At 30.3% G+C, this 16,468-nt stretch overlaps 1 protein-coding gene across 1 annotated transcript in view; it reads left to right on the top strand.

Moving 5' to 3' along the window:
- The first annotated feature begins 324 nt into the window (after positions 1-324).
- Positions 325-16,468, top strand: part of LOC118185639 (uncharacterized) — a 669,417-nt gene continuing 653,273 nt past the window's right edge. The window contains exon 1 of the mRNA XM_085813050.1: positions 325-575. Within this exon, the coding sequence (XP_085669176.1) occupies positions 372-575 (204 nt within the window). The 5' untranslated portion in view covers positions 325-371. The remainder of the gene's footprint in view (positions 576-16,468) is intronic.

The raw sequence follows: 16,468 nt of genomic DNA on the forward strand, positions 1-16,468 counted from the left end.
ACTCGAAAAATGTATATACACAGATTATACGTAGATATGTATTGAATTACATATACCTAGACAACAAAAACGAAACAACAGCGAGAAAAAATTTTGGTAAAAATATCAAAACTTGAATAAAAGTATTTTTTTATTATATTTATAAACTAAAACTAAATATTTAGCAAATAAATAAAAGGCTGACTGCATTCCTCCCTCCCCAACGTGAATCTATGAAATTCTACCCCCCTTCCCTTTTTGGTTGAAAACCCCTGAGATAAGTTGTTCGTTATTCCTATGCTGTGATTGTTTTCTTACCTGTAAATGTGGTTTTCTTACAGACCAACATTAAAGGCAGTGTAGACAAGCTCACCTTCACACAAGTTTCCGATATGCTGCCTGAAGCTGTGGCTCCGAATTCGCAAACCGAAGAAGATCAAAAAGAAGGTGAAGATGATATACGCAACAACACGGAACAATATGGAAAACTGGAACCCATGCTTACAAATGGCAATCATATTTTCGAAGGATTGGGCGGGCATGAAAAAGAAGAGAGTGTTAGCGAAAATAATAACGAACCAACGACTCCAAATCAAGTAAGTGTTATTAAGACATAGCTTTGTATTTTTTGAATATTATCTTTATCTGAGGATTGTTTAAATTACCAAAAAAATACTTATTTTTCTCTCTAGCGAGTTTTTAAAATAGGTATAATTATTTTGCAGATAATATCTTCTGTTTTCTTTATTTCCATTTGCGAAACGTTAAATTGTATGTTTTCTTTTTCTTCTTCCCCCCCTTCGCGAAATGGTGTTTTGGTTTGTTATTATGTTTGTTACGCGAGTCCTTTTTTTTTCCTGTTGTTTGCTTTGTTGAAATAAAAATTTCTCCGCGTTTTTATTGTTCAGTATTATTATTCAGTATTCTGCTTAACTACGAGTGCCGTTATATTGCGATTTTATTAAACAAAACTATAATAAGTGTTCTCAACTAGGGAATTTAATAGTTTCAGGGGGGGATTCTGGTCAACTTATTATTTATTTAATTGTTAAGTATTTAGTTGTAAGTTATAAATTAAAAAAATTACTGTTATTCAAATTTTGGTATTTATCAGCATTTTCTATATTTTTTTCTGTTTAATTCATAAAAACACGTTAAAAATAATGTAAATTTGAATAAATGTATGATGAGTATGTTTCGAATTTTTAAAAATGGGCTGGTTATCGTCTAGCAGTGTTAAAAGGGCTTCAGGGAGAAAAAAAATGGTTTAGAACTACTGAACTATAAGGTCTATTCAAACTCTAGAGGTATTGTAATATGATATGATTTTAAAAAGGTTTCTTGAGTTTTCTACTGGAAATAAATCGCTGTGCTGTAAAATATTTACTAATATTTAATTATTTCATCTTTTTTTATATGAAAATTATGTTCATATGAGTTGATGAGATTTTTCCGGGCACCATGTTTCCAAATTTCAGGCATCTCGCATTGGTAATTAATGTAATAATTTCATTAATTTGCTATGTTTTAACTGAGAGTTTACTTTTTGCGTGTAAGAGGTTTACGATTAAGTTTCAATTAAAATGGATTGCCCCTAATATTTTAGCTTTATTGCATGTATAATTTTTTAAAAATCAGAAATTTATTGATTTTTTAGGAGATAATATATGCTTCATAATAATCAAAGCAAGTATGGATCTACAAAAGATTTATTTTTAAAACACCTTTGTTTGGAAAAATGTGATTTCCATGTATTAATGTGAAGCTTTGCAATTAATTTGCCAAGGAACATGTTAAATTCATCACAAGTATAAGTAAGGTCTTTGATGATCTTTGTAGAGGAGGGGGGAAAAGCAGTTTAGAAATTAAATTTATGGAAAATTTGTGCCTTCTGTGTAGTGTTTTTATTAAATACGTAAAAATGACATTAACTCCGAAAATTTTAAATTATTCATTGTCTCTCATGTTTTTCATGTATTTAAAAATAAGTAGTAACCGTATGATTATTGAAAATATAGCATTATATATAATGCATTTTAAAAATAAAAACCGAGTGTAAACTATTAAATTACATGTTTCTGAAAAATATCGAAAACATTTTGTACTTTAACAAAATTACTTATAATTCTTTTTTTTATTTAAATTTTATAATGATGCTTAGTTAAACAATGATGAAGAAATTTCATCTAGTTTATTATAGGAAACGTGAAAGAAGAAAAGATTCTGAACCAGCAGCTTCCTTCATATTTACTATATTTTCAGTTTCCTTTTAATATTTTCTTTAATTTTAGCTCATTTATATTTCCGTTGCAATTAATCTCTCGAGAAATTAATTAGATTGCAACCCCTAACTCTTTCCATTATTAAATATGCACAGCAACACATCCAACGCAATGTTACATGTTAGCATAAATTTCCGTGAAAAATGAAATCTAATTGTTGAAGAACACGGAAAGTTGTCTAGTACTTGTTTGTGCTGCCATCTGTTGGTTACAATTGAATATAGAATGTGTTTCAAAAATGAAAAAAGTATTCGAAATTATTTAAAATTCCTACCGATTTTTCACAGTTTATTAAGTTAAAAAGAAATTTGTCTCATTCAATTATTTCTTTCGTTAATAGAGATAGGAAATTTGATTTCCAGAAAACGTTTCGCAAAATCTTAAGTGCGAATAAAGTTTACGTTATCATTATATTTTTTGCATGAAATTAAAGAAGTTTGCTGAAGATCGTTTTTAAAAGAATCATTATTGAAGATATATATAAATCCTTTCATGTCACTTTAAACATATTTATTTTGTTGTTATCTTTTTTTTTTTTTTTTTTTTTTTTTTTTAATTTCGCTAAAAAGTTCTAAAAGATTACTCAAGAACATATGAGAATGAAATGTATTAATTACGACATCAATTTTTTTTCTTTTCTTTTCCTTTGTTTTACCATATAAAAGTATATTTATTGAGTGTTTAATTTACTTTTAATGAATTTCTGTTGTTTTTTCCTAATGCTTTGACTAAATATTTGACAGTGTTGTGAACCAGAAACATTACATTAACTATTAAACTGGCAAAATTATACAATAATTTTGAACATGTCTAGGGCACATTTTTTCTTCTATTTTTTCGTTCTTAGTGCACCTGATGGCGAGCTTCTGACAGGCATAAAAATGCTTGTGTATAACTAAAAAAAAAAAAAAAAAAAAAAAAAAAAAAAGTCTTTACTCTTTAAGAACGTGTCATAATCAGTCTTAAAAGATAAATTAGCATTTCCTCAGTTTTCCTTTCTACAATTTTTTTTAAATGTTTAATCCATAGTATTTTTTTTTACATTAAAAATTTATTTAAATAAGTAATGTGCGAAATCATTTTCTCTTGAGCCGCTGTAATTGCACTGTCAGTGACTATTTTTCTAATTAATTGTATGCCTCATACACCATTAGAAATTAAAAGAACTGAAGTTAAGTTTAGGAAAACTCCCATAGAATTGGTTTCTTTTATAGTGATAATTAACCTTATAAACATTTGTACCGATTGACCGTTTCATTATTCATATTTTATACAGCCTGGTTATGAAATTAACTTAATTCATTTATGTACAGTTACCTGATTTAATTTGCACGTTACCTGAAAACGAGTTTGGACTGTAGAGTTATTAGGATTTTTGAGGTAGGAGACATGAAAAATGAGCAAAGCCCTTGCCGGGACTCGAGCCTTAAACTCTCGAATACGCGCCGAGTGTACTACCGTTACATCACAAAGGCATGCATAAAAGAAGAGAAAATACCTTATAACATTATTTTCACTACCATTAAAAAACGAACGTGTATGACAGAAAATCTATAAATGAAGCTAATTAATTTACAGTGTAATATAAATCTTATTCAAAGAAGAAAGATTTGATTATTTTTTATGCGTACTTGTCTAAAGATAAATACGCTCAGTTGCGAATTTTTTCTCGAAGAATAATGGCTATGTTTAAGAAACAGCTTTTTTTTCGCAATTAAAAATTAATAATAAAAAATCCGATTGACTAATGAGCACTATATAATTTCTGTTTATTTTCATGCAAAGCTGCGAGCTTTTACAGAATCGAAACGACATCAAAATATCAAACTGTAGAGTAAGAAATTATGAACTTCATAATTATTTATGTACAAACGTATGTATTTTTATTTACTAGCAAAGAATTGTTTAAAGAATAAAAAAAGGAGACAAGGTTGTCATTATGTATTCTAAAATTTTTTCCCGCTTATAATGTTATCTCTGAAAACTTAAAAAGTTTTCCGAATTTATCTTTTTTAGTTCAATTTAAAGTAAACTGTCTAATGATTAATTTAATATATAAAATTATTTGAAATAAATGTTAATCTAAAAGTTCAATATTTCGTTGTCACTATGTTTGAATTACAAAGTGTAACCGACAAAAATCTTTATAGCAGTCTGAAACCACTGCTATAAAGAGAACACCTCTTCAAATTAAACTAAGTAGAACGCTGACGTCAGCAAATAATGCCAACGCTGTAGCATTTCCAAGTTTATTTCTTAAAAGAAAATATATAGTTAATTGAGGAAAGAAACCGGATTTATACGTTTTTTATGTAATTTTATAGGAAGATAAGATATTCCCAAGGAAGCCTGGAAGTGTAGCGCAGCTGAAGGCTCTTATGGTGCAAATGTTGCCGTTAATTTCGGAAGACGTTTATATACCGAGGTGTTAGGACAAATGCAAAGGTTCGCTCGCAAAAGGTTGCGAAACAAAATCCGTTGAACATATTCTGCAAACGTACTTTCCTTGATCACACCGTTAGCCATGCATTTATTTTGTAAAATCTTGAAAGTAAATAAACTTGTAATAAACAAAACAAAGGGCATGATATTCTGTGCGCCCTACACAGTAATAGATTATCAGCTGGTTGCTTTAATGAGTAGGTGAAATAAACTTTTTTTTTTTTTTTTTTTTTTTTGCATTTTTTTATTTGCTGTTCTACAAATCGTGGTGACGAATGTTTTTTTACGTGGTGTTCACGTTTTATGATAATATTTATCTTTTTATTTTTATCTTGTAGCCACAATAAGCATTTAGAATGGCAATAACTTTCCATCCAGTAGAGGTAACTCTGATAAGCTGGCCGTATGGTACAAATATGCTAGTTTAGCTAAATAGTGTAGTTGTGTAGATAGGTACAATACTAAGTTAAATAATAGCTATAAAAATAAACTTCAGTTGTTATAATGTTACTTAAGCTACCCTACTAGGACAATTTATCATCCATACCATTCCACAAGAAATAAGATCTTACATTTATCTTTTCCGTTACTCGTCGCCTACCTAATTCTTATTCTGTTACCAAGCGAGACAGGAAGTCTTGAAATAATATATATCGAGCTTAATGAATCTAAAAGCGATAAATGTACTTCTTAAAAATATGTAATTATTTGAAACATCTTTTCGATATACTTTATAGTATAGAGTTATTTATAAATCCTTGCAACACATGAATTAAAAAAATACGCAGCCGATGCCAGAATAATTTTCCACATCAAAAAATAATAATAATTAAAAAAAATTCTGAAAGCCCAAAGGAGCATTTTTTTCATTGAGAAACACATACACGTTTCGACAGCCGTTTCAAGAGCATTTGAGCTAGCGACCTTATGGGCTAAGAATATTTAACAATAGCATATATTTAGAATTTCCGATGTACAGTCTCGCGCGCTGGAGATAAAAATGTTTTATTCCGTACAGTGTTGCCATTGCTCGCTTTGAAATCGTTGAGTTTCTTAATCAGAAATTCGTTAAAGTTTTGCAGCATATGAAATAGGTAATAAAAAAATCGAAATTCAAAATTTGGCGTTCCAAGTGCTCATGTTCGGGTGGAGGACTACATTATTCAAAATTTGTTGGCTCTAGGTAGCGTTGTACTTTCACAATGCAAGAAACATACATACATGCATGCAGATTCTTTATTATTTAGTTTCTTTAAATATAATACAGGTGGTAATATTTGGTGGCAACAATTTAAAAAGTGATTCGACGCAAAACGCCGTTTCGAGACTAATAACTCTTCTGGGCTGACACCTCTTTGAACTAAAAAGCGCTCAATATGTCCCCCATTCCTATTACTGCAGACTTCTATAGGAATTTAGAAGAATTTGCTCGAACATACTGAAAAGCTACTTGTTGCCACTTTTGGGTGAAAACGGTTATGATTATCTCTTTTAAATGAAATATGATGTTCGGGTGCCTATGATAGAGATCATTAATGAAGGCATCTCAGGTAAAACGTTTCAGAGACATAGGACCCGTGATGACCATCCCAGTCTTCAGATGTATTCCTATAGGACTTTTTCTTGTAGAGGTCAGTTAAATTTCTTAATCGTTATAGAAAATAACGCATAAAATGTCTAACTCCCTTACCACAAAAATTGATCGAGACATTTCTTTTTTCCAATGGCAGATTGTGAATAGTTACAGTGTAACTCAGTCCAGTAATCTATACAAGGCCAGATGTGATGTTCTCTTTATTATGGAGGCACCTAACAGGTGGGCCACCATCGCCCCCTATGAAGGGACGGTCAGTTACAATCATGCCTTCTCCAGGATTCGAACCCAGGCCCTTCGATATCGTAGTCAGGCTTCCGTAACCATTATACCGTCTGGACGGCTTTATCAAGATATTTGACATTAAAATCACGAATCACACACGTTGAAGACCAAAATGTTTGCATTTGTTAATAACTAAAAACAAAATATGCCTTGAAAATGGTTCCTGATATTAAGAGATTACGTGACGAGCATTTCTATGCGGATTATTGTGAAAAATATTAATCACTATAATGTTTTTAAATATAGAATTTATTGACAGAATCTTACAGAATTCGTGCTGTAGGAAAAAAACTGTCAGGTTTCCGTATCGGCATGTAGCCAAATCGTAATATTATTTGCATTAATGGAAGATGAAAAATATTTGCACTGTAATGAAATTTTTAGGATTACAAGACTAAGAATTTAAAGTAATAATTCTTCATGAGAATATGAAATAACGTATTTTTAGACTTGAAAATTATTTCTATGAAAATCATTTCAAGATACCAAATGTACAAAAGTATAAATCAAAGACACTAGTAAATCGCAAAAGAATGTCATTGAATGGAATTTAAAGGATAAAATCAACCTCGATTTACTGTAATTTATTTATTAACCGATTCCTCAGCACAAATTTTGGCTGACGTCAAATGTTGAAAATTTCTCGATAAATTTTGCTTTACGGGAGTCAAACTTTTTATATTTTATTTTTTATGAAGAGTAAAGTTTTCCTAAATATAAGTTAAGGGATCGAAGGAATGTAAGTTAGATTTCGTATTTTATACAAAATTATTCTTTTTAATTTAAAAATGCGAAAGCATGAATTTTTGCATCACGTGAAACATTTTTGCAACTGGAAATATATATCTACGAACAACGGCTTCAAAACTAAAAGCTAAGTAAAGGCTTTTCTATATATTTAAGTGCTGTAATTTTTAATGTATCCAAATAATAATATTTTTATGAACATTTGCGTTATTTTTTTATTAATGAAAGATACTGCATACAACATATTGCGTTACATATTTCTAGCGCCTTAAACCCTGATACAGAATTGTAATCGTTTTACATTATAACAACAAGTGCTCCCACCACTGCAAAATTTGCTGCACTTATATTGAAATACTGTTCGTAAAATATTTCCAAGACTATATTATTGTAACCTTTATAAAAATTAATCTTAGGAGAGAAGTAAATAAAAAATAATTTCGCATATTTTTGAATCCCAGCCAGTGCTTAAATCTCTTAAGTTAAATCAGCGAAGTGGAAAAATAAACAATAGCATTCTCCAGGAAGACCTCTTTATCATTCAAAAGAAAAAAAATAAAATAATAGTGGAATACATGCTTTCTATATTATGGTAATTAGAACATTGTCCAAAGAAATAACTTTCTTCCTAAATGAGTACAAAGTGGAAGAATTATCTCGGATATCTTGTCTCTTTTAACTTTGAAACTCTTGATGCTTAAGCAACACATTTCATAGTTCTTCTCGCTTTCTCATTTTTAAAGTGTCTTGGTAGAATTTTTCCTCCTTTTCGTTTTAAAACACCATTTTGTGGGCATAAATTTAATAAGATTTGTGCATTTTACGTAACAAAAATTGCCTTAGAAAGGTCCTTTGTTTGCTTTCTACTTGGCATTAAAATGTCTGAGATTAGGAGATGTTAAGAGCAAAATGCTCTGATGTAAAAGTATTATTCTGTGAAACTATTTAAGTCTCTTAAATTAATTCTTACGTGCAGTTGAGTCGTTTTATTGTATTAAATTGAAGTGTGGTGGTGCATGTGTTACTTACTACGTGTGCTTTTCGAAGCGAAGGGAAGCAGACACGAGTGCAGATTAAGGTATTATGTAGCATAAAATTGCTTTAAAAGGATCCTTCTCATAATGTGTAATTTCTGAATAATTTTGTGCGCGGATGTTAAGTAGTTTTATGTAAGTAATTTGTTTAATTTCAGATTACTGGAAATTGAAAGTATTTAGTTTGTAATATTTAATGCATTTTCCTATTTAGTTTTGCGAATCGAGGCAACATGTTAGTTATTTTTACCGTTTTTAATTTCAGTGTTCTGATTCATAATGGTAATAATAATTTCTAATAGAATAATAATCATTTAAGTTTCACAAATAAATAATAGTAAGTTCTTGTTATTACACTTTAGACTAATAATTTAAGATATAGAATCTACGCAAACTAAAATATGTATGCGCAATTATCTGAATCCGTGATTGTCTTTAATTTTAGAAAATAGATCAAATAAAAAGGAAAAATTATTTATTTATTAATTAATTTTTACGTGCTGAAATCGATAATCGAATGTTCAGAAAGTTTGAGGGTAAAGTTTACGATGTGATACCAGATATTCATACTATTAATATTTTTGAAAAGGGCCTGATAGTTTTATTTTTCGTAATGAATTTTTACTGCATTTTTAACACCTAATAGAAATGTTATTTCCTGGTTAAACGTGCACTTGACTAAAACAAAAACCAGTACATACTTTATAATTATTTTCAATGTAATAAAATGAGACATTTGAAAACAATACCCTTTTAACAGCCCCCCTTAGTAGTTGTTGTTCCAACAAGATTATGAGCAGAAATATATCTGAATTTCTCTTAGAAAAATGTAAAAGTATTGAGTCAGTCCATAATTTCGTGCGCATTTTTTGGTAAATTTTAAATAATATAAAAAAACACATTTTCCTCCATTATCTACAATGTCTCGCCATCGTATAAGCAGCTTTTTTATGTCATTGCTGTAGAAAGACTCTTGTTTTGATTCAAAGGAACTTGAAAGTTCATTGTGTACATCTGTTCAGAATTTAATTTTTTTCCCAGTAAAAAAAATTGTGAGGCACGAAATAAGTGAAAATCACTTGGGGTAATATCTGGGGAGTAAGCAGTATGTGGCAAAAGCTCAGAATTAAATTCAGTAATTTTTTTGCAGCGTTGTTCGAGCCGTTTGCGGTATAGCGGTATTATGGTGAAACAACACTTTCTTGATATTCACCAAACGTGGGCGTTTTTTGATCAATTCTGAGTTTAGACGGAAGAGTTGTTCGCTATAAACTTCTGAATTAATCGTTTGATTTGGTTCTCAAACGTCCAAATTTCAAAACGTCCTGAACAGGGTTCATCATCAATGCTGCTTTTTCCAACTTTAAATGTTTTCAAACATTTCTGGGCAGTCCTTACACTAATAGTGTGTTCACCATGTACACTTTTAATTTTTATCGCTGCAAACCTCGCAGATTCACCACAGGAAAATAAAAAATGTAGCGTTCGATATTTACGAAAGTTGGTGATGAACTGAATAATATGTTAGTAAAACGATGGCAGGTTTCAACAGGTTCAAAATTGTATTCTTTTAGTAAATGCGTCATAGTGAATTACTTACTCTTAATGCATACTCTTAATGCGCACGAACTTATGGACTGACCCGATATTTAGATCTTATGTCATTTCTACTGCATAAAATTTGCTGTGGATCTTGAACTCGAGATACATCGAAAATTGTTCCACCTAATTCCTCGTTAAATAATGATCTAAAAGTTCACGGGGTTCGTTTCTAAATCTCTGGCGTCACAGTTACTTACTAGCTTCAAACCCCTACCCATGGCATCCATCTGCTACTCTCTCTCTAGGGAATGGAACAGATCTTCACCATCCGGTTCCAATTTAGCAATGGATGATTGCCGGACGTGAAACGTCAGCCACGCGTGTCTGACTGAATGGACTCCATTGAATGAAATCGGAGACCACCACTCCGTATAAAGAGGGAGGGGGTGCTGTCACCAGCAGATGGGGAAATCCTGTCAGACAGTGGGGTGGGAGTTGCTCAATAAAAGGCATTTACCTGGCTCTTTGCAATAATTCAATGGATACTCCCACTTTCTACCTCCTTTTTAATTGGCCTATTACATGATGAGATTAGGATTTCTCTCCCTTGCTTCAGCAGTATCGGTTATTTGAAAGTACTTAGCTGCAGTCTACAGTATAGTTGAGCAGAAGCATTTTTACCCACAGTGACCCACACTTTTGAATAGATCCTGTCAGTTTTGTAATTTTGAATATTACTTTTTCGCTCTCTTGAGTGTGCTGTCTGTAGGAAATGATTTATGCTTCTTTGTCCATTGCAGAGTCAGATGATTGTTTTGGTTGTAATAGAAAACCTCGTGTATGGTAAAGTCTGTTATTTTCGGTTAATGTTTCCGAAAAGATGTTATAGATAAAGAAACTAAGAAACTTTTACTTATTTCCTTTCTTATTGGTAAATTTTTACATCACTTCTGCAGTTGCCTCTGTTTGCCTGCTAATAAACTTTTCCATCATTGACATTATAGCCAGGAATTCCGTCGAAATCTCGCTACTAAAATCGTTACCCCATGCAATAATACCCCATGCAAATTAGTGTTTCTAACAATTCAGTGACAGGTTAGTTCAGTGAAATACAATTTTCACTTTGGATTATGAGGATTTCATATAGCAGCAAGCATAGACTTAGTTAAAATGCAATATTTTACAATTACAGGACCTTCTTCTTTTCCTTGCAATGAATTACTAATTTACCGATTCCGATCTTGGCTGGATCGGAATCGGTATATATGTATGGATATTTAGTAATCAGACTATAATATCACACACAAATAACTTTTGTTCTCATCCTTTCTTAATTCTTCCTTGAACAAATTTTCTACATTTTGTCTTGGTCATTCTTTAAATTGTTTTTATCATTCATTAACTGCAAGTGTTATCATAATTAGGTCTGTGCGCCCAGAAATTTATTACGTAAAAATAAGCTTCGCAAGTGCTTGGTGTATCGATTCAAATCAGTAGATTTGTATTTCAATCGATTGGGAATGTTTTTTTTTTTTTTTTTTTTTTTTTTTGCTGTTGCGCTCGGAAAATTCCTTTATTTCAGATTTTTTATGAACTTATTTGTGAGCTTGTGTATATGTATTATTTGATTATGAATGAATAAATAATATTAATATTTATTTGATTATGAATTAAGTAAATTAAGTACACGTATTATTTGATTATGAATGAATGAAAGCGTAAAGGTTTATTGTCAGATGTGAGAAAAATACATTTCTTCACAATAACTATTCGTATTATATGTGTATGGAAGTTAAATTAGTCTAGATTATTTGGTAATATGAGAAAGCACGTGACTTTGTGGATGTAAGAAGGTTTTCCTGGTTATGCAGGACACGGATTTTGGAGTTCAAGAATACAGAATATTTTGTACTTCCCTCGTTATAAAATAACGAATATTTCAATAAGTGAAATTTTAGCAGTACAAGAACCCAAAATGTTAAATTTTTGTATTTAAAATTTATTTTTCAGAATTCTCTGTATCTTGTTTGGAAAAACTTCTAAATAAAATTACGTGTTCAGAATCAATAATTAAGGAAATAGGACCACTTAATTAATATATAGTATATATTTTAAAAAGGTCTTTTTGGTCACATTTCGTGAACACTCTGTAAATATGTATTTAGTTTGTTGTCTTATTATGAATTACTTAAAGATAAATTACTTTTAACACAGTTCGTATTTTTTGTGATAGTGATTAAGATACTTTTCCCAAGTTGTCAGTTTCTGTGTAGCTGAATATCAGATGAACAAAAATAAGTATCTGTTAGTCAGTATTTTTTACTTCAATCTATTGTATATTTCATATTTTCAGTTTGCTAATTTTTTATTATATGACACGATTTATAAAAGGACCTGTTATGAAATGTTTTATAAACGTACGATTTAAAAAATGATTCCTGTTTCTAACCACTTTTAAGCATTTTCCTTCTTTCTCAGTCAGAACTGAACGTTTTTCTAAATGTGAATTTTGCAGCAAAATTGTTTGAAATCCATTGTAGATTTTTATTACGACATGCTATTCTATTAGAAATATTCCCATATTCAAATATTCAAAGCAGTATTTCGTGGACAAATTCAATACTCATTGTATGTATGCAATTTGACATTGCATAGGAAGAAGGTACATTTTAAAGTTAATGAAATGCACAAAAGTTAAAGAAATATTGCATTGTTTGAGAGTAAAAGCTACATTAAAAAAATTATTTTTTATGCGTCAGTCAAAATTGAAATCTTCGCCATCTGATTTTAGAATATTTATGATATAATATTATTTTATCACTGTCAACTATGTATAGTTAACTTTTAACTGCATTATTTTAACGTACATTAATGCGGTTAAGTACTACCGTAACATAAAATTTACTTTCGTTTATTGTTCACTTCGTAGATTGATAAGTGAACTCTTATTAGTAAGTAGTAAAGATTTTGCGTTAATTCATAAACGTTAAAGGAGTTATAATATTACTTATTATACGCTGTATTAATTTAAACAATAGTGAACATCATGTTTTAAAATATATATCATTTTAAGGCAATAGATGGCGCCAAAATACAATGGTTCACTTTTCTTGGAATATTCCTTGAGTTTTGATGTTTAGCAATGTGATTAAAAATATGTGATAATATTTGACATTCATTATATTGCCATAAATTCAATAGTAAGGAGTTGAGTTTTTTAATTTTATATTTAATTTTTCCCCTCTTTTCAACAGGCGTTTTAAAATTGCTTGCAAATGCTGAATATTATTTAAAATATTATTTAAATTTTTTTAATGGAATGAATTTCAGGATGGGATGTACTTGTTCACTGCACGTGGAAGAACATAATCAGAAAATCTAAATTATTTAATACGCTGAAAGTGTTTCAAAATTTAGTAAATTTCCATTAATTTCTTGAATTTAGAATAATTACTGATTAATTTTTAAGGACAATCTAGCAGAATCTCATTTATCACGAGGACTTTAGCATAATACATATTAAGCAATTTTATATATTAAAATTTTATCGAATTTGTATTAGCAACAATGAGCAAAGCTTCTATTTGATATAAAACATTTTGCTAAGAGTATTTTAAAAATTTTTAACAAAGCGTTAAAACTTTAAAATATGCAAGCTTTATTTATAAATTGTGTAAGCTTACAAAAGAAAAAAAAGTCTGAAAGCTTTCAGATTTTACATTACGCCTGAAGGGGCGTTTTTAAACTTTTTATGTCTCATCCTCATTTATTAAACTTTTTTTCCGTACAGTGCTGCCATTGCTCGCTTCGAAATCGTTGAGTTTGTTAATCAAAAATTTGTTAAAGTGTTACAAAATACGAAATCGATAATAAAACAAATTCCGAATTAGGGCTTCCAGATGCCCATATATGGTGAATCATTACGTTATTCAAAATTTGATGGCTCTAGGTACCGTTCTTTTATCGCAATATAAGAAACATACATACATACATTTATACAGATTCGTCATTATTTAATTTCTTTAAATATAACACAGGGCGATAATATTTGGTGGCAACAATTTGAAAAGGGAAACTGACATTCAAAGTTTTCGACGCAAAATGCCAAAACGAAATTAATAGCCCTTCTGGGCTAACGCCCTGGGTTAATAATTTTCAAATTTTACTTTCTTTACTATAATTTCAGTAACTATAAATATTTCCTTTTCTGAAATAAACCAGTTTATATTTAATTAAAAAAAACACCTTTACAATGAAACCCCTTTGCCCTTATTTGCATGCCAGTGTAAATATTGGATCATCCCATAAATAATGCGGTTTTTTTCATTCGATCTAAAAGGGTTATACCTGGATCAACTTCCTATAAAAAGCGGATAGTAATTTTACCTTATTCTTAATGCAAATTTTGAATAATGCAGTTCAGTTTTAACCCTTTGCGATCATATTAAGCTTATGTAAAGGTATGCTGGTCGGAACTAATTTTCGTTGAATGAACGGTAATATATAATATATAAGATTATGAATCTTATCGAAATACTGTAATTTATGATGGGCATGGTTCTTTGCTGTGGTGGCTGAGAGCATACGTACGACTGGAACGGTAAAAAAGTTTTGGTGACTGAGAGCAAATATACGACTGGAACGGAAAAACGCTTTGGTGGCTGATAGCAGACGCACGACTGGAACGGTAAAAAAGCTTTAGTGGCTGAGAGAAGACATACGACTGGAAAGGAAAAACGCTTTAGTGACGCTTTGGTTGCTGAGATTAGCCATATAATTGCAAAAGGTTAATAATATCCGTGTAAGGCAGGCACAGCTAGGTAATGGAACCCCTGTTTTCTGGTTAACAGTAAGCGTAAGTTAGTATCAACAGTAATTCCAGAAATTCCGAGCTGGAATCTACAGCCCAGAAGACGAGCCTCTTTCTGAAAACCTTGTAGAGCTGAACAAAAGCGACTTCTGTAAACCCTGGTGGAACATCCTGTCGTAACTATTGAGGAGCTAGAGAATATATGTTGAATTAAAAATAACTTGCCTTAATTTTGAAAAATAAGAGATATGTAAAAGAATCGCATTATTTTTGGGATGATCGAATAGTTGCGAAAAATTTCAACTTTCATTTTTAATTAATTCATTAGAATTTCAACTCACTTACTGCTCATTTCACGGGGTTGGGTATAATTATTTTCAACTTGTATTTATATATTCTTCTTACACGTTGCTACAACTCATAGAATTTTTCCCAATAGTCAAGTGTTTTAATACGTAGCGTTTGTTTTGTTTTAATACATCGTCCCTTAAACTATGACACCGCTTAAATAGAAGGAATTCATGATAATAACTATATTCCATAAAAAGAAAATTCGAAGCTATTGATATATACTGAGTCTGTTTACCTTGAGAACGATTTTGTCGTTTTTAGAGGTTGGGGGATTTATGGAGCGTTCTTGAGAAATCATTCAGGAGCGGTTCTTCTTTCCGAACCTAAATTAACATCCGTGTGATATAATGAAACATTTCCATCAACATTTTCTAAATAGTTCATTTAAAAAATCGAATATGTAACAAATTTTGAATTGAAACCTATGTTTTTTGGGGGGTGAGAAATATTCTTAAAGCACTGTCTTAAAACCATGAAATTAATATTTCTAAATGAAAAAAGTAATATTATTCATTTTAAAATAATGGAAACTCACCAAGCATTGCTTTTAACTGTGAAAAATTATCGGAAAAGAAATATCTGATGAATGCAGATTTCTTCATAAATATTTCAAATACTGCCTTTAAAATTCTTTTAAATTCTGCCTTTAAAAGGAAAATCTTGATAAATTATATATTTCACTAGTTAAGTGTAACAAAAAGAATGTTTATTTCAGAAGTGGAAATACATATACAAAATTAATTTCAAAAGCTCAAGGGATGAGAAATCATCTCAAGAATGAGGTTTTCATTAAATAACTTGTCTTTCCTCTTTGGTAATTAAAGTCAAGAAAAGTAGGAAAAAAAAGTTTTAATAACTTAAAATTAAAATTAGCTTTTTATGTTATTAAAATAATGCTTTAATCTCTAAAGATGTTTCCATATTTTTATGTAACATGTCGTGAATAAAACTATCTCTATTGCTTAGTACTGCCACTCCAAATCTATTGTATCTACCAAATCACTATTAAATATGCAACTTTTGTTCATATTCTTTCAGTGTTTCTGCATGTTTAACCAATCGGTTCTTCTGTTTCTGAATTAATAAAAAGAGGGTTTTTTTTTTTTTTTTTTTTTTTTAAATACAAATCCAAACATTGGATTGACTGCGAAAGCAGAAGGAAAAAGGTAAAATATACTTCTACTCTCACCGAAAATGTAAAAGCGTAATACTACTTTAAGCTATAAAAAGTGCCATCTTACCTAGAATTAGGCCAAAAAAAGGTGGCAATATTTTTTTCTTTGTGGAAGGGGGCTTCTGAAGAAAAAAGAATTCCTTTTATCAGTCACTAATATCTGCCAATCTAAAAAATGTCTAATCTACAGTTTTCACTATCTTTCACTATCATATCTACTCTTCCGGA

The sequence above is a fragment of the Stegodyphus dumicola genome, chromosome 3 (assembly GCF_044657685.1).
Source record: "Stegodyphus dumicola isolate Sdum_Otavi_A_Nest chromosome 3, ASM4465768v1".
NCBI classification, from domain to species: Eukaryota; Metazoa; Arthropoda; class Arachnida; order Araneae; family Eresidae; genus Stegodyphus; species Stegodyphus dumicola.